The 19,108-nt window shown below is 42.7% G+C and overlaps 1 protein-coding gene across 1 annotated transcript; it reads right to left on the bottom strand.

Annotated features, from left to right (window-relative positions):
* Positions 1 to 408: 408 nt before the first annotated feature.
* si:ch211-195b15.8 (uncharacterized) lies at positions 409 to 7,336 on the bottom strand. Its single transcript, XM_028812564.2, has 5 exons — positions 6,986 to 7,336; positions 3,118 to 3,293; positions 2,868 to 3,027; positions 2,658 to 2,781; positions 409 to 1,924 (listed from the first exon to the last, which is right to left on the bottom strand). The coding sequence occupies exons 2-5, from the start codon at positions 3,202 to 3,204 to the stop codon at positions 1,189 to 1,191; spliced, it is 1,107 nt and encodes a 368-aa protein (XP_028668397.1). The 5' UTR covers positions 3,205 to 3,293; positions 6,986 to 7,336; the 3' UTR covers positions 409 to 1,188.
* Between the last annotated feature and the right edge of the window lie 11,772 nt (positions 7,337 to 19,108).

Raw genomic sequence — 19,108 nt, 5'->3', positions numbered from 1 at the left:
GTGAAATGCATTTATACTGCTAAAAACTGTGCCCAGTTTCAGTTGGATTGATTTGTTTTTCTACAGACACTCCTCCAAAAAAGTGGTCAAATTGTGCTCAGTAGCACCTTAAGATCCGTCAAACACTTGAAGTTGAAATTTTTAACCCAACCATGACAGTTTCCTTATAGAAAGTAAACCATTAGTAAATATAAAGTAAAAAAAAAAAATCTGACGTGTCCACCACACAGGTTTCACTACTGTGACTTTGGCAGGAAAATACTGCAGGCCAGATGCTCATAAAAAATGCAAAATTGTTTATTTGTGAAGACTGAAATCTACAGGAGAAGATTAGCTCTAAATCTATAGACCCCTAGCATCTCACAATGCTAACATCTGCAGAGTTTCTTTCAGGAGGGATTTGGTTCGGAGTTGTCATGTCCACAGACTCGCATCCAGACACGCAGACAGTCAGTAGCTCTTGTTCGGTGTTGCCAGAAAATGCACAAATCTGTTGAAAACTAAAGTTGAGGTCGACATGCATGAGCTGGCCTACTCATGTATTATTGGTCCGGTGTTTACCTCTAAGTGAGGAAAAGTTCCTTTAATTGTAGCAAACCTTCTTGTACCTGGCAAGCTTCATTTAATTGTATCTGGTGGACAGACAGAAATCAGCTGATATCACACACACATATAAATGTACCACAACATACGATGTCATAATCTGGCGGAGTGGTTTTTCTCCAACTCAAGTGACTTTAAGCATTTCTCAGTGGCAATAACTGTGCTGAGTTTCATTCAGATTGGAGCTTCGCTTTTGAGTTATTGTATCCACAGACTCACATCTTGACAGACAGGCATTACTGGGAGGGAGGACAATTGTGTTCATGGCTGGCTAAAATGTTATAAGAAATGACACATTAGCACAACTTGTATAAAAGGTTTCCATTTTATTCAGTTGCCAGGCATGCCTTATCAGCCCACAGGGTCAGGAGGTTTTTTTGAGGAAGGAGGCATTTTCCTTTTTGGTTTGTGCAAATCCCCAAGCGTGCTGAGGTGCAGGCATGAACCACTGTCTCCCTTGGAGATGTAAAAAAATAAATATTCTTTTTTTCTGTTTTACATGTTCATGCAGGCAGAGTTAGCCGGAAAGGTTTCCACATGAAAAAGTTGAAAAAACATAATTAAAAAAACGCAAAAGTCTGTCTCTTATTTTTTCTGCGGGTCTGGATTTGATCGGTGACTCCTGGCTGACAGGTGGCGTTCTGCAAAAATTTGGTGTTTGGATGTGGGCATGCTGAGAACAAAGGGCCGCGGCCTCGGCTCACTCTCCCCTGCCCTGCACTCCCTAGGTGGGCTGTTTGATTCTGAATTGCAGGCTTTTGTACCCTCCTGCTCTCTGGTTAACCCCGTAACCTTTGAACCCATGACAACACCAAGCAGAATGCGCTCACCCCAGTTGAACACCCGAGAAAGACTCAGGGACAGTGGTGTGGTGTCCTGTTTACTTAGGGGCTGTTTTGGGGGAGACAGTGTGGGGTCTTCTGTACTTTTCTCCTCCAAACTTCCGGTGTCATCTTCTGCGATGGTGCAGGCATCGAGTGCCAGCTCCAGGTCTGAAACATTGTTGTTTGGGTCCACTGCCTGCTCGATTTTTTCTGCTTTATGCTCAAGGCAGTAAAGAAACGATGGACTCTTGTGATGCTGCCGACGGTGGAGAAGGCGAGCCTTTGGGATGGACAAAAGCAGTTTCTGTCCTGTAGCCAAGTCTCCGGTGGTCTGAGGCTCCCATGGTTGGTGGGTGGATGCAGGTTCAGACAAATGAACCACAGGCAGATTCTGGGGGGGTGCAATGACGTCCTGACTCAGCATTGACTGGAACTGCTGGAGCTGACCAAGGAAGTTGAAATTGGGTGAAATGGATGGTCGCCTTTCTTTAACATATCTGTGAAAGAAGAATCAAGAGATTACATGTTTTATAAACAGAGAGAACAGTGCAGAGTGAAAAATGGCACAAAAAGCCCTGATGTGGGCCATTGACACCTCTGAGACAGATGGTCAGCCTGAAGATCTCAGATTTGGTTTGGCTTTTGTGGACATCCCGTGGGATGAAGGAGTCTTTTAACCGAATGCCTTCAAACCATCATTAGTGTGCAGAGGCAGTCTATTTAGGGGTTAGCCTGACTTGTTCAGTCGTACATGTTTGGGCAGGGGGCACAGTACAAGGTGGAACCAGCAAAAGGCAGTGTCACATGGAGTCTTTTACCAGGAGATGCCATCCTAAGTGAGTGTTCAGACAGAGAGCTGCTCTGTGGCCTCACAAGGTTTTTGTCATTTTCCTTTTGACCAAACAATTTGGTGAAGTTGTCCCAACAAAAAAAAAAAGGAAATGGAGAAGGTTCATGCCATCACTTGTTTCAAGACCACTCTCATTTAAATGGAAAATGTTACAGCCCATTCTCTTACTTAACCTCGTTCTAAGGTAGTCATCATGGAAAACAACTCATTTACAGAATAAAACATTGAGATGGCATCTTGAAGCCTGACAATCCCCCTTTTCATCTGTGACTACTTCTTCTGAGCCATAATCCAACATGTGGGTCAATGTCTGGTGCAAAATAATGTAAGGACCAGCCATGGCAATACAGAGAAAGAGATAAAGCAGGAGAAAGACCAACCTGTAGGCTTCATCCAGTGTCATTCCCAGGTGACGCATGGTGTAGGCTATGGCAACGGCTGCTGATCGAGACACCCCAGCCAGGCAGTGAACCAACACACGGCCATGCTGAGAGAGTACCAGGTCTGCAAATGAGAAAGGACAGTTTATTGGCACTTGAATCCATCAGTGGCACAACACTGAATCTGAAAGACACAGGAAAGGGGCCTACCAATGAAGTCCAGTGCTCCACCCAGAAAGGGAAGCAAGTCCTCACTGTGAGAGTCATTGATTGGCACTCGGTGGAAGTGTGCTTCTGGAAGGAAGGGGGGCTGAGGGCATGACCGGCTCACATTCATCACATGCGAGATCCCCAAAGCTTGCAGCACCTCCTGTAAGAGTTAAGGAAAAGAGAGTCAGGACCATAACTGAGCAGTGCTCTGCCACAGAGGCTGGCACAACAACAGTAGCACAGGACCTACTTCATTGACATCACTTAAGGCTCCCAAGTAGAGGTGGGATAGGATGGGCGAGAGGGGCGGCGCCTCGTGCTCCTTGAGGTACACCATAATAACACTACTCAAACACTGAAGAACCAAGAAGAAGACTGGCTCCAAACCAAGGAAAAGGGTTGGGGCACGTGGAGGGTGTACCAGGCCTGAAAAATAAGATAGAGAGGATTTGCTGGGAAACGAGGAATAATAATTCATTTTTCTTTAAACGTGCTTGATCCAGTTTAGGGTCATGGAGAAATGACAGCCCAGAACAAAAGGTAGAAAACAAACTCATTCACTTTGGGGTACACTCGTTCATACAGGAACAATTTAATTTCAATAATTAATCTAAGAGAAGAAGAATGGAAAATACTTTAAGGAATAAAACCCACAGAGACACAGGGAGAACATTCAGGCTGCACACATTTAGCAGACCAGGACTCAAATCCAGAAAACTGCAGAGATGTGAATCAGGAGCGCCATCTGCTGCACCATTTTGTTCCCCATTATTATTATTATAATAATTATTATTAGTTCTATACTGTAGTGCTAAGACTGTGAGGCACACAGGTTTGCAGCTTCCTGAAAGCAACCTGGAGGTACACAGAAGGATCTTTAAACCTTCCTAGACATCTGGGATGCAGATTCTAAACAAGGGTGGAGGAATCAAAGGAAGAGGGGTCAGAGGTTACTTGTCCCCTTCTGCTGAGGGTGGGGTGAGGGGCTTGAGCACCGAGCAGAGAGCACAAATACACATCAGATCCTGAAGAATCCATTTTAGGATAAGGGGCTTCTTACGGTTACAGCAGGCACAACAAGATTATTGATTTCATGGACAGTCTCAAAGATGGCACTCAACAAAACAAAAGCATAATAATCTAGTTACTTGTGAGCTTCAGACAAAAAATCCTATTAGAAACTTGACCGCACTCACACACAGTGCATGATGTGGCGTCAAGGAGTTGACCACAACTGCTTCATGCAAAGATGCTAAGTTCAGTTATCTGTAAAGGGCCCAGAAATTACTATTTTTTGTGAGACTTGGGGGGATTCTGGTCAGAAGGGTTTTTTCCCACTCAGCCAACAAGATTGGATATCCACCAACCAGATCAATAAAACCTACTGTTGTATCTGAGTTCAAAAGAAAGAAACGAAAGGAAAGGAAACAGACAATAGTACATCTGTTAAAAAAGATGGAAATTAAGAACCACGGGTTAAACATTACATTTTGAAATTAATGTAGACACAAGACAAGGAGAAGGGGAATGGCTGTAAATGTAAAGGAAGCAAACGTCAAAAACTCAATGAAAAGCAGCAGCTTAGATGCAGAGCATCCTGTTCCTGAGTTAAGTGTTTAAATGGATCAGTTAAAAGGGCTGCTGCACTTTGACTATTAGACTGGAATTTAAAAATATCCATGAAGTCAATTGCAACCAGACAGAATTAATTTTTGTCTTAAAGTGAAATGGTGCCGAGAAAGCGGGGTTGCAGATTTAAGGTCCCCATGGGTAAAGAACAACAGATTTAAGAACTCTTTCCAAAATCTATCAGCATTTTGAATTGTATTACTTGTAGGGATGCTGCTAAATTAAGAATCATTGTTTTGTGTACTGTTAATAGTAATTCTTCTTCTTTGCACTAATCTTGAGTGTGTGTGCTTATGATAACACTGGTTGTCAGTGGGTGTATCTTTGCTTATTGTCTGTGTGACAGTGCCTTGTATGTTTTTCTATTTTTCCTGCTCCCTCTGAAATAATAAAGCCTGCCTAACCTAATATAGAGTGACTGCTGATGGGATATCAGTGTATTTTTTAATAAGCCAGCCAGCAGCTCAACAGGGGCTTCTGATAGCAGCCCCCTAAGTGAAGTGTTTGCTGTGATTTAGCAGAGCAGCTATAGAATGAGAGTGTAGTCGGCAGGATGGAGAGTTAGTGTGTGTGCAGAAGCCTTTCTTTTGAAGTGATCATTTGAATATAATGAAATCTGGAATAAGATGTCAGTCAGTCAGTCCTTCACTATTAAATCTAGTCACAGAATAGACCAAAGTTAGGGAAGTGCTCACATTGTTCATCAAGGAACAAATATTCACAATTTTACATTCAGAGACCCAGACATGCCTGATGTGATGGTCATCTGCTCCAATTCCTTAGTCAGAGTCCTGTCTTTAACAAAAAAACTCAGTCTGTAATCAGATAGCTTCCCTTGTGCTAACATCCCAGGTCAGAGCTCTGCTCAGAAGGTTAAGTACATTCTGGACGTACTTGAGAAGTGTGGGAAAGCCGCCGGGCTCTGCTTTCAATTTACAGAATCAAGGTACTGAACATCCCCACCTGGAAGCAACCCTCTGATGGGGTCCTTTTTCCTCTTTTTTAATATAAAAACATTACTTAGTTAAAGAGTCTTTGCTTCTGCTGCCTTTCTATAATTTTTATTGTTATGTATTGCTGCTATTGCAGTTTCTCCATATGAATTTGTACTTGAATTATCATCTCCATTTTAAAAAAATCATTTTTATATATACAGTACATATATAATCTTTAAAGCACTCGGTGACAAACAAGTAGTTACAATAATATATGAAATATATGGTATAAAGAATTTCTGATGGGCTACCATGTATTGGAAAATTCATGTGTATAAGACAATAAGACACAGCTAAAAAAAAAAGGGTAAATTGGCAGAATTTGGCAGTGACTTTGTCTATCTGATTTAATTTATCAAGCATGGATGCCGCTTTAATACACTAACTGGCCTCCGCCAATCTGATGAGAAGCTCGGTTAGGATGAAGACCTGGCATCTCAGCACCCTTTGCTCCTGAAGCTAAACACAAGCTGCTAATCTCGGTTTTCCACTGTTGCCGACAAGTGGAACTTCTGACTTGTCATTTGTGTTTCATATGATAAGTTTAAGGCCCGTGTCGCGGCGATTTGGGTTCCGAAAAATCGTTGGATAAATGACTGCCGTCTGCTTGTCCACGTCGGTAAAACGTGTGCGCCTGCGCAGTTCAAGGCATCTTTCCCACCTAGCAAAGAGCGCCTGTGTAAGGTAATTCTGCACATCCCGGAGTAAAAATGCTATGCTCCCCCAAGGTTTCCCCCCTATCAGTTATCACGATGATTACTGAATCTTTCTGAGAATTTCTCCTTCCTGATTCGCTATATTTTATCCTCGGCTGCTGCTGTTGCGCGTTGCATTTAAACCTTTCGCGTGATGTTGCTGCCACCTTCAGGAAAAAGTCGGAACTGTATGCGTTTACACAAAACGACGCCGCTTGACTGCTGCTCAAAGTAAAGAACTGTTCTAATTCATTCCTCAGTCACATTCTTCCTGTGAATATTTCCTCAGAAATTTGAATCCCATCGAGTTTCTCAATCCGACGTTTAATGGGAAGTGCGTGCGATTGTTCTGTGACTCCATACGAGTGACTGTGCTATGCTAAGGGATGACGACTAACGGAACCGGGGATGCACTACCAGCGTCTTTCTTAAAAAAAAACGTACAGTAAAGGAAGCAAGTCTGAAAACGTGCACATTTGTATCAAATTTCAGAGCAGCACACAAAGCATCCTCAATCTCAATCCTCGATTTCACTTACTGGGCTAACCATAACGGCGTGTACTTTCTTTCCAAAGCCGAATTCTCAGGAAACCCTATAGTCCGGAGTTGGATCGGGCTGTCTCGATTCCACATACCTCAACCTTCCCTCTCTCTGCATCCTTCTCCCGTCCTTCCCCCTTTCCCCCCTTCAGATTCCAAGCCCCATAAGCCATTTCAAAGCGACATCATCTTCAGTTGGAGTCGGGCTGATTCTTCTTGCCCCCCTGCCCCACACAGTACATCCACCGCCCGGACTCACCTGGTCTCTCCGTGACCCCCGCAAAGGGTTTCTCCTAAATTATGATCTAGAGATGGTTGGTTAATGGTAAACAATGAAGAGGATCCTTTAAAAACTCTCCGACCGGCAGCCAATACAAGTGTATGCAGAAGGAAATAAATGCAAGCGAATTGTTTATAATCCAGACCTCTTTTTAAAGAGAGTGCTGATCAGTGTCCATTGATATGGTTCCGAATTTAACTCGTCCTTCTAAAGCACTGCTGACTTCTGAACCCCTTCTGGCTGGTGTCAGCTGTGTCTCTCGCAAACGCACACAGCGGCAATGGGGAGCTTTATATAGCGCTACCTGCAGCAAGCGCCGGGACTCAGGGATAAGCGATGAGGTAATGCTAGCTAGCGATGCTAAAAATAGCACAGCTTGATGTCATTGATGACCAATCAGATCAGGGGAGCGGCGGCCCCCACCTCAACTGGGAGACCCAGCTGACAATAGAGAAAAATAAAGGCGGCGGCGGCTAATGCGTTTGCATCATTCAAGCTCTGAAATTAAACGACTCCAGGATTTGTTTTCAAAACACAAAGGGCTTTCACCGTTGGGTACCTTTGTGCAACCGCGCAGCGACCTTGTCCTTTGTTGGAAACCACTGCCTACCTTTAATTTGCTTTGCAAAGAAACAAACAGAAAAATCACAGTCAGTCCTGCTGCATGTGGAGCCCGCAGCGCACCGAATAACTGGCCTCTGAGGGCTTGGCGGTGGATGGGGACGGTCGGGCCGTCTTGTGAAAGTCACGAAAGCTCGCATTAGGTTTGCAGTTCAGTGGTTTGTTGTTTTGGAAACATTTGGAGTTGCTATATAACGAATCTGTTCTGTCATGCTGTGGATGGGCACACAACGTACAGTCGCATATATGCACACTGTACATATACATATGCAATATATATTCTCTTCTGCTCGAAGGACAGCACCTTTGCTGTTTTATAAGTGATAATACAGTATTTGGAATCTCATTATTAAATTATATTATGACCATTGCATCATACCGTATAGATATTGAGGACAGAAAACTATTTTAATACCAGTCAGTACTAAACATAGTTGCATTGTATCAAAAGCAACAGAATCCAGCAACGTTCATTACATGGTGGCGCCGTTTTTAGGGCTAATGCTACACAACGTCTAAGTCCATGTTCCAGGCACACTGCAGGTTTTCTGGTTTTCATCTCATATCTCAATAGAAGATATTAGAAAAATCTAGATGAGAACAGGCCATTCAGGACCACAAAGCTCGCCAGTCCAGGCCACTTCATTCCTCTAAAATAACATCAAATGTACTTTTGAAAGCCCCTAAAGTCCTATTGTCTACCACACTACTTGGTAGCTTATTCCAAGTGTCTATGGTTCTCTGTGTAAAGAAAAACTTCCTAATGTTTTTGTGAAATTTACCCTTAACAAGTTTCCATCAGTGCCCCCGTGTTCTTGATGAACTCATTTTAAAATAACAGTCTTGATCCACTGTACTGATTCCCTTCATAATTTTAAACACTTCAATCATGTCACCTCGTAATCTTCTTTTCCTCATAATTCATTCCCTGTAGCCTTGGAATCAGCCTAGTCGCTCTTCTCCGGACCTTTTCTAGTGCTGCTATGTCCTTTTTGTATCCTGGAGACCAAAACTGCACACAGTACTCAAGATGAGGCCTCACCAGTGTGTTATAAAGGTTGAGCAGAACCTCCTTGGACTTGTACTCCACATATCGTGCTATATAACCTAACATTCTGTTAGCCTTCTTAGTGGCTTCTGAACACCATCTGTCAGCTGATAGTGTCGAGTCCACTATGACTCCTAAATCCTTCTCATAAGGTGTACTCTCAATTTTCAGACCGCCCATTGTGTATTCAAACCTAACATTTTTATTTCCTTTGTGTATACTTAACATTTACTTATTTACTTTTATCTGCCATAAATCTGCCCAAACCGGTATGCTGTCTAAGTCACTCTGTAATGATTCAATGGATTTAACTTATATTCCTATCCAAATCATTTATATATATTAAAAATACACCACTCTTAACATCAGCCAATTCGGATGAGGTTCCTCACACCATCACTCTCTGCTTCCTGTGTTCGAGACAATTTTGCATCCATTTAAAAACATCACCCTGAACTCCCACTTGTTTTAGTTTGACGCCCAACTTCTCATGTGACACCTTATCAGTTGCTTTCTGAAAGTCCAGATAAATAATATCATATGCTCCACTTTGATTGTATCCTTTTGTGTCTTCCTCATAGAATTGCAGCATGTTAATAAAACACGACTTCCCTCTTCTGGAACCATGCTGAATGTTCAATAAAACTCCTGCCGTGTGCTGCTCAATCTTATTCTTAATAATTCCTTCCATTAATTTTCCTGTCATGCATGTTAAGCTTAGGGTTAGAATCTCTTAGGGTCTTCTTTCACCTTATCTGTTATATTCCTCTCCAGGTGCCTTTTAGCCTTTTTAATGTCCTTCTTAATGGTTGCCCTCATGTTCTCATGTGTCCTACGATTCACTTTGGAGTTATTACTCTTATACTCCTTATACAGCTGTTTTTTCCTTTGCAGCTTCTTTTTCAACTCTTTATTAACCTACTGCAAAGTTTTTTAAAAATCTCCTACTAATTCCAATGGTGCCCCTACCATATAATGTCCTTCATTATATGTAAAACATTTTTAAACCTGTTCCACTGCTCCTCGACTGTCTCCACACTTAAAAGCTTATCCCAGTCTATTTTCCTTAGAAATTGCCACATTTGCTCAAAATTGCCCTACCAAAGTTAAACTTAACAGTTTTAGTCTTTGCTTCTGCAGTCATACAAAACACTGAGAATTGTATTACATTATGGTCACTTGACCTTAGTGGTTCAATGACCTCTACACCCTCGATTCTATCCTGATTATTACAAAATACTAAATCCAGACAGGCTTCACCCCGTGTTGGTGCTTTAACATGCTGTGTTAAAAAACAGTCACTGATTACTTCTAAAAACTCCTGCTCTTGTGCTCCTCCATCTGCAAGGTTATCTCAGTTAAAATTCAAGTAGTTTAAGTCTCCCATGACTATAATATCCCACTGTAATCTTAAAAATGTGTATCCCTCTATGTTATACTCATCCCCATCTTTGTTATTTAGCCAGGTTTCTGTTGTTGCTATAATAACACAATTATGGTCCGCTACATACAACTCCAACTTTCTTGTTTAATTTATGACACTTCTAGCAATACGGCAAGCTGTTTTTAATGTGTAACTTATTTCACTTTTGCATTTAAATGTTGAGAAAGAATTTACATTACTTTGCATTTTTAATAATAAATAATCTATCAGACGGTTGTGGCGAGCGCCCTCTTCTACGCGGTGGTGTGCTGGGGAGGCAGCATTAAGAAGAAAGACGCCTCACACCTGGACAAACTGGTGAGGAAGGCAGGCTCTATTGTTGGCATGGAGCTGGACAGTTTAACATCTGTGGCAGAGCAACGGGCGCTCAGCAGGCTCCTATCAATTATGGAGAATCCACTGCATCCACTAAACAGGATCATCTCCAGACAGAAGAGCAGCTTCAGCGACAGACTGCTGTCACTGTCCTGCTCCACTGACAGACTGAGAAGATCGTTCCTCCCCCAAACTATGCGACTCTTCAATTCCACCCGGGGGGGGGTAAACGTTAACAATATATAAAGTTATTATCTGTTTTTACCTGCATTATTATCAATCTTTAATTTAATATTGTTTTTTGTATCAGTAAGGTGCTGCTGGAGTATGCGAATTTCCCCTTGGGATTAATAAAGTATCTATCCATCCATCCATTTTCCAACCCGCTGAATCCGAACACAGGGTCATGGGGGTCTGCTGGAGCCAATCCCAGCCAACACAGGGTACAAGGCAGGAACCAATCCTGGGCAGGGTGCCAACCCACCACAGATAAAGTATCTATCTATCTATCTATCTATCTACCTATCTATCTATCTATCTATCTATCTATCTATCTATCTATCTATCTATCTATCTATCTATCTATCTATCTATTTTTAGTTTTACAGCATTGTTTGTTCCTCCATGCACAGTTCTAAACCTAGCCAGTCCTAAACTACCTGCCCCCCCATACCCTAGTTTAAACAATCCTCGACTAACCTACTCATATGCCCCCCAACATACTGGAGCCCCTCAAGTTCAGATATAACCCATTATGTCGGAACAGGTCTCATCTGTTCAAAAAAGAGTCCCAATGCCCCATAAACCTATACTCTTCTAACCTACGCCAAGATCTGATGAATGTGTATATCAGATTAATTGGGGAAAATACTTTGGCTTATATTAATATGCCCTACAATGGATGGGCACTCCTGCCAAGTTTGGTTTCTCCCTTAGACCTAATACTGTCAAGATCATAGACCATGCCTGTTATAACCGACTGTAGATCCCTAGAGGTTTATTTTCTTCAGTAATTCCTTTGACATTTGGCATTTTCATTTTCCTTGTCTTTATTGTGAATTGGGCATATCTCAGTTTCTCAGTTACTATGAAGTTTACCTTCTCAAAGTTTGTTCAGTGGTGGCACAATGGTAGTGCTGCTGCCTTACAGCAAGGAGACCAAGGTTCACATCTCAGGCAATTCCTGTATGGAGTTTGCATGATTTGCCCATGTCTGTGTGGATTTGCTCTGATTTCCTCCCACAGTTCAATGCCATTCAAGTTAGGTGAACTGGCTTTGCTAAACTGGCCCCTGTCTATGTTTGTGTGTGTTCCCCTGTAATGGACTGTTACTCTGCTCAGGGATTGTCCTTGCTTTGTACCCGATGCTTGCTGGGATAGGCTCCTGTGACCCAGCTTAGGATGGGTGCCATCAGAAAAATAATGATTTGTTTATCTAACTGAAATCACATTGGTTTAGTGTCTGTTTAGCATATCTTGAATAATGAAATTCAAGTTCAAATTTCATGTGATGTATAGATGCTACAAAAAAATTTTTACTTGCGCATTTCCTCAAAATAGTAACAGTAATACAATACCAACTGTAACATTCATACTAATACAAATACAAATACACGTGTTTCGCCCTAATTGGGGCTTGTCAGGTGTATGCACCTTTGTATCCCTTTATGGGAACCTCAGAATTTCCTCAGAATTCTACACACAACACCCCATAATGACAACGTGAAAAAAGTTTACTTGAGGTTTTTTGCAAATTTATTAAAAATAAAACAACTGAGAAATCCCATGTACATAAGTATTCACAGCCTTTGCTCAGTACTTTGTCGATGCACCTTTGGCAGCAATTACAACCTCAAGTCTTTTTGAATATGATGCCATAAGCTTGGCACACCTATCCTTGGCCAGTTTCGCCCATTCCTCTTTGCAGCACCTCTCAAGCTCCATCAGGTTGGATGGGAAGCGTCGGTGCACAGCCATTTTAAGATCTCTCCAGAGATGTTCAATCGGATTCAAGTCTGGGCTCTGGCTGGGCCACTCAAGGACATTCACAGAGTTGTCCTGAAGCCACTCCTTTGATATCTTGGCTGTGTGCTTAGGGTCGTTGTCCTGCTGAAAGAGGAACCGTCGACCCAGTCTGAGGTCAAGAGCGCTCTGGAGCAGGTTTTCATCCAGAGTGTCTCTGTTCATTGCTGCAGTCATTTTTCCCTTTATCCTGACTACTCTCCCAGTCCCTGCTGCTGAAAAACATCCCCACAGCATGATGCTGCCACCACCATGCTTCACTATAGGGATGGTATTTGCCTGGTGATGAGCGGTGCCTGGTTTCCTCCAAATGTGACGCCTGGCATTCACACCAAAGAGTTCAATCTTTGTCTCATCAGACCAGAGAATTTTCTTTCTCATGGTCTGAGAGTCCTTCAGGTGCCTTTTGGCAAACTCCAGGCAGGCTGCCATGTGTCTTTTACTAAGGAGTGGCTTCCGTCTGGTCACTCTACCATACAGGCCTGATTGGTGGATTGCTGCAGAGATGGTTGTCCTTCTGGAAGGTTCTCCTCTCTCCACAGAGGACATCTGGAGCTCTGACAGAGTGACCATCGGGTTCTTGGTCACCTCCCTGACTAAGGCCCTTCTCTCCCGATCGCTCAGTTTAGATGGCCGGCCAGCTCTAGGAAGAATCCTGGTGGTTTTGAACTTCTTCCACTTACGGATGATAGAGGCCACTGTGCTCACTGGGACCTTCAAAGCAGCAGAAATTTTTTACTGTAACCTTCCCCAGATTTGTGCCTCGAGACAATCCTGTCTCAGAGGTCTACAGACAATTCCTTTGACTTCATGCTTGGTTTGTGCTCTGACATGACAGAGTGTGTGCCTTTCCAAATCATGTCCAATCAACTGAATTTACCACATTTGGACTCCAATTAAGCTGCAGAAACATCTCAAGGAAGATCAGGGGAAACAGGATGCACCCGAGCTCAATTTTGAGCTTCATGGCAAAGGCTGTGAATACTTATGTACATGTGCTTTCTCAATTTTTTTATTTTTAATAAATTTGCAAAAACCTCAAGTAAACTTTTTTCACATTGTCATTATGGGGTGTTGTGTGTAGAATTCTGAGGAAAAAAATGAATTTAATCCATTTTGGAATAAGGCTGTAACATAACAAAATGTGGAAAAAATGATGCGCTGTGAATACTTTCCGGATGCACTGTATATCCGGTAAACCAAACCCCGGGGTGGACGAGCGAAGTGAGCAGGGGGCAGAGCCCCCTAGTTATATAAAACAATCCTGAGAAAAGACAAGACTTTTTAGCCTGGGATGAGACGAGACTTTTTCAGAGAGATAATTTGAAGTCCTGCAAGACGAGACTTTGAGCCAAGAGATTTAACCACGCCCGGGGCTGGAAATAAAAGACAAAGAGTAGATGACAAAGTAGAACGTTGTAAAGAGGTTCAATGTTGGTGTGATACACATGCAGAGCAGGTTAGAGATAATGAGAGTACTAAAATTCAAAAGTCTCAAAAAAATGATAGTAAAGATTGCATTTGCTCAAACAAACGGAAATTATTACTCGGTGAAATAACGGAACAGCGAAAAGAGATCGAATATATGGACATAGGTGATATGACAGAAGTATGTAGATATTGTTCGGCTTTAAAGTTTAAGTTGGAGACTTGTAGATTGTCTAATTCATGTTGCCATCAGGGAAAAGTAGTGTTTCTTCCCAATGAAGAGGCGTATCCGCGAGAAATAAAAGATTTGTTATTTGGTGAAATTGAAATCCATAAACACTACAGGCAAAATATCCAAATCTACAATAATCTGTTCGCATTCACATCATTCAATGTTCAAAACATAGATTTACATGATTCAGGACCATACACTATGAGAATTTGCGGCCCCATAACAATTAAAACTACTACAAATTTAATTTCAAGGAAACCACAATTCAGTCAGGTCTATATTTATGATCATGGAGAAGCGATGCAACAAAGAATCGAAAGAGTTAAACGATCGGACATATTAGAAATTCTACAGCCAATAATGGATATAAACCCATACGTCCAAAGTATCGCACTTTACACAAAATTAATCTGAAAAACACAGACAATTAAGTTTTCTTGGATTTCTATATGAGGTAATTTCAAGTCATGCGAGATGAGACTTTGTGCCAAGAAATTTAACCACACCTGGAAATAAAATAAAAGACAAAGAGTAGAAGACAAAGTAGAACATTGTAAAGAGGTTCAAAAACGTTGTCACGATACACATGTAGAGCAGGTTAGAGATAATGAAAGTACTAAAATTCGAAAGTCTCAAAAAAGTGATAGTAAAGATCGCATTAGCGCTAAGAAACGGAAATTATTACTTGGTGAAATAATGGAACAGCAAAAAGCGAATATATGGACATAGGTGATATGACAGAAGTATGTAGATATTGTTCGGATTTAAACTTTAAGTCGGAGACCTGTAGATCGTCTAATTCGTGTTGCCATCAGGGAAAGTAGTGTTTCTTCCCAATGAAGAGGGAATTTTCCCTGAAACTTTTCTTTTTTCATCAATGTAAAGAAACAAACATGGAAAGTAAAGTGCAATGTTCTTAGACAGAATCTACCAACTGCATTCAGCACTCCATCTCATGCGTTCAGGTAAGAGGATACAAAGCTACCAGTCATTACAGCTTTAGTCCCTGTTTGCTCTATCTCTAGTATTTCATTTTTATTTTTTTTCTCAGAAGAGTGCAATATTGATTCCGGGGATGGCACAGTGGATAGTGCTGCTGCCTCTACACTTCAGGGTTGTACTGCTGGCCAGGTCTCTGTATTTTTGGACTTTGCAGGTTCTCCCCATGTTTGTATGCATATTCTTTGGGTAAATACTTTCTCTTCAATCCAATAAAAAAGTGCATTAGGAATAAACTCCAAACCCCTACAACCCTGTACTGTGACAAAATAGGGGTGCTCTGGTGCAGACCCCATATACAGAAAAACACCATATAGTAGTATAGTACAATTCAAAAAGGGACTGGAAGGATTATTTATTTATTTATTTATTATTAAAATAACAAAGAAAATGCTCTTTTTGTGCCTGCCCAAAAATAACCAGGCTTACCAATGGCTTATAGGGTACAGCAAGTTCCTTCCTACGTCCCAGCCTTCTCCTTCCATAATATGCTGCCCTCCACTTTCCCATCATCAGGTGAGGTCTTACCTCTGCTTCTCTCCCAACCCCAAGCTCCCCTATCTGAGTGGCCCTTATGAGGCTTCCTACAGGAGTATTCTGATGCCACTGAAGCCCTGCAGAAAGCACTTTTGAGTCAACCTTCTTCCCACACAGGCTTGGGCAAAGACCACACTTGCTAAAACATTCTGCTGGAAGGTGAGACACAATAGTGAAGATTTCCATTCATTATAATGTCTCCCTGGTCAAGAATGAACTCATGAGACTTAATTTCCAGGTAATAATATCCGATCGGATCCAGGATGCGTCTTGCCATGCAGATTAGACTGTTATAACACTCATCCTCACAGCAGGATTAAAAATTAATGAATGGAAAGACAGTGTGGTGCCATATCAAATGCATCCCTATTCACTACGGAATGGGAATGTGTTTGAATGCTGGGTTTAGATGTGGTTTTTCATGCAATACCTTGATTTATTATTCTTAAAACTGCTGATAACGCAAATTTCCCTTTAGGGTAGTAAAATTCTATTTTAATAAAAAAGAACACGATTCCAAAACTCTTGACATGGTTACTATAAATTACTCTATTATTTTTACAAGGGGAGCCCATACATATCAGAATCAGATTTCACTTTATTGTCCAGGTGCACTATTGGTACTAGGAATTTGTTTTGATAATGTTGATGCTCCATGCAGCATGGTGAAAGTGGTTCCATGTTCCTTGACTTTGCAAAAGGTCAGGAACTGCAAATCGCTGGATCCTGGTTCCAGCACCCTGAACTGCATCGCTGGACTTGGTACTCCAATATTGGTGGTGTGGAGAAGGAGATCGATCACATCATCGTGGGCAGACGCTGGAGGCTCTTGCAAAACTGCAGGGTCTACAGAAGTGCCCAGTTTGTGAATTCTGACCACAGACTTTTTGTTGCTACTCTGAAGATCCAGCTTAGGTCTAGTAGGTTACCACCTACTAGGAAAATTAGCCTGGATTTGGCCAGACTCCAAGATCAGGCTGTTTCTAATGAGTTTGCATGCAGTTTGTGTGAGGAACTTTCAGATTTGGGTACGACTGCCGATCCTAATGTGATGTGGGAGACCTTCCATGACAAGACCCTGAAGGTTACTTAGGGCTGTGTTGGTGTTACCAGTGTTCCCAGAAGGAGGTGTTTCATCTTGCAGGGCACCCTGGATATCACCGAGAGGAGTCGCAGCACACGGCTGAATGGCAACTCTGGTCTGTATTGGGAACTGAGAAGGATGGCTGCAAGGGCTCTGAAGGCAGATAAACAGGCGTTTGTTAGAGGAATCTGTGAGCAAGTGACACACCATCTGTGGTCTAGTGACCCACATACTGCTTACAGATGAATCGAAGCATTACGCACATCCGAATATGTTCCTCAGAGAGTCGCAGTCAGGGCGGCTGATAGAACGGTCCTTACGGATGACACTGCAGTTGTGACCCACTGGGCTGGCTACTTTGAGCAGTTGTTCAAAGCTGATCTTCCGGCTAGGGCGTTAGATATCTCTGGGTCCACGGTCCTTGAGGCTGATCCTCCAATTAACTGTGAACCCCCCAATCTCACTGATATTGCACAGGTGGTGAACCAGCTGAGAGGAGGAAAGGCTGCAGGGATCTGTGGTATGCGGGCTGAACTTCTCCATGCTGGTGGTAAGGCTGTCCTCCCGGCATTTCAAGCAATCTTTGTTTTCATTTGGGAGACTGGCATCATCCCAACTGACTGGAAAATGGGACTTGTCATCCCTATCTGGAAAGGGAAGGGTGATCGCTTGGATTGCAGCAACTACAGGGGGATAACACTGCTCTCGGTGCCGGGTAAGGTCCTTGCTAGGGTCGTCCTCAATAGGATCCGTGATCACTTGCCCACCTACCAGCGACCGGAACAGTCTGGTTTTACGCCTAAGAAGTCTACCATCGACCACATCCTGGCACTGGGGGTTCTCATGGAGCGCAAACGCGAATATTGGCAGAGTTTCTTTGCAGCCTTTGTCGATTTTCGCAAAGCATTTGACTCAGTTGATTGAGCCGCCCAGTGGGACATCCTGAGGATTCGCAGGTTCCCCTCGAGGTTGCTGGATATCATGGTCGGCCTGTACACTGGTACTGTGAGTGCCGTGCAGAGTGGAGGCAGGACCTCTGCGTTTTTCCCACTTGATTCTGGGGTTCGTCAGGGGTGTGTTCTTGCTCCTAATCTGTTCATTACTTGTATGGACTGGGTGTTGGGCAAGGTTGTGGGGTTCAGCGGTTGTGGGGCATCTGTTGGTGAAGAAAGGTTCCTGGATCTTGACTTTGCTGACGATGCTGTGATCTTCGTGGAGTCAATGGAGGCTGTGATCGGAGCGCTTGAGAGAATGAGCGAGGAGTCTGAGTATCTGGGCTTGCGAGTGTCCTGGATAAAAACCAAGATTCAGGCCTTTAATGACCTCTTGGGCACAGCCATCAGCAGTGTGTCTGTTTGTGGAGAGAGTGTTGACCTTGTCGACAGGTTTACTTACCTTGGCAGTGATATTCATGTCTCTGGTGACTCTTCCTATGAAGTCAGTAGATGGATTGGGAGAGCATGGGGGGTCATGAGGTCGCTGGAAAGAGGTGTGTGGCGCTCCCGATATCTATGCAAAAGGACGATGGTTCAAGTCTTTAGAGTCCTGGTGCTTCCTGTCTTTCTATATAGTTGCGAGACATGGACGCTATCTAGTGACCTGAGATGAAGACTGGACTCCTTTGGTACTGTGTCTCTCCAGAAAATTGATGAGTACTATTGGTTTGACATTGTGTCGAATTAGCGGTTGCTCATGGAGTCCTGAATGAGGCACATTACCTGCATTGTGAGGGAACATCAGTTATGGCACTATGACCATGTGGCGCGTTTCCCCGAGGGTGATCCAGCTTGTAAGATCCTCATTGTTCGGGACCTGAGTGGCTGGTCCAGACCAAGGGGTCGCCCACGTAACACCTGGCTGCGGCAGAAAGGGGGTCATTCTGGAGGGTGGGACTGGATTGCGTGTCTGCCTGATCAGCTAACATCACTTTATAATGTGACCTTGAGAGATGCTCTGGACACAGTGGCTCCCCTTAAAACAAAAGTGATCAAAGCACATAGAAACTCTCCCTGGTTTAATGAAAACACTCGAGCTCTTAAATTAGAGTGTCGAAAACTGGAGCACAGATGGAGAACAACAAAGCTACATGTCTTTCAAATTGCATGGACAGAGAGTGTTAATAAATATAAAAAAAGCCCTCTTTAAAGCTCGCTCAGAATACTATTCGACATTAATAGATAACAATAATAAAAATCCTCGGGTACTGTTTAGAACAGTGACTAAATTAACAAATGGAAATTCAGATCAACAGTGCAAAATACCAACAGATATTAGCAGTACAGACTTTATGAACTTCTTCAATGAGAAAATTAAAAATATAAGATCCCAGATATCTGCATCACAGTACAAACCAAATACTAGCTTAGCAGACC

Source organism: Erpetoichthys calabaricus, chromosome 11, assembly GCF_900747795.2.
Source record: "Erpetoichthys calabaricus chromosome 11, fErpCal1.3, whole genome shotgun sequence".
Lineage (NCBI taxonomy): Eukaryota > Metazoa > Chordata > Cladistia > Polypteriformes > Polypteridae > Erpetoichthys > Erpetoichthys calabaricus.
This window is presented reverse-complemented; position numbering and strand designations above follow the sequence as displayed.

What these genes read in the sequence shown, in the direction of transcription:
- si:ch211-195b15.8 (XM_028812564.2), bottom strand. Translation starts at nt 3,204, where the DNA reads ATGGTGTACCTCAAGGAGCACGAGGCGCCGCCCCTCTCGCCCATCCTA. An exon ending in CCTTAAGTGATGTCAATGAA is followed by an intron (nt 3,028 to 3,117) that starts GTAGGTCCTGTG and finishes TAACTCTTACAG; the next exon opens with GAGGTGCTGCAAGCTTTGGG. An exon ending in TGGAGCACTGGACTTCATTG is followed by an intron (nt 2,782 to 2,867) that starts GTAGGCCCCTTT and finishes TCTCATTTGCAG; the next exon opens with ACCTGGTACTCTCTCAGCAT.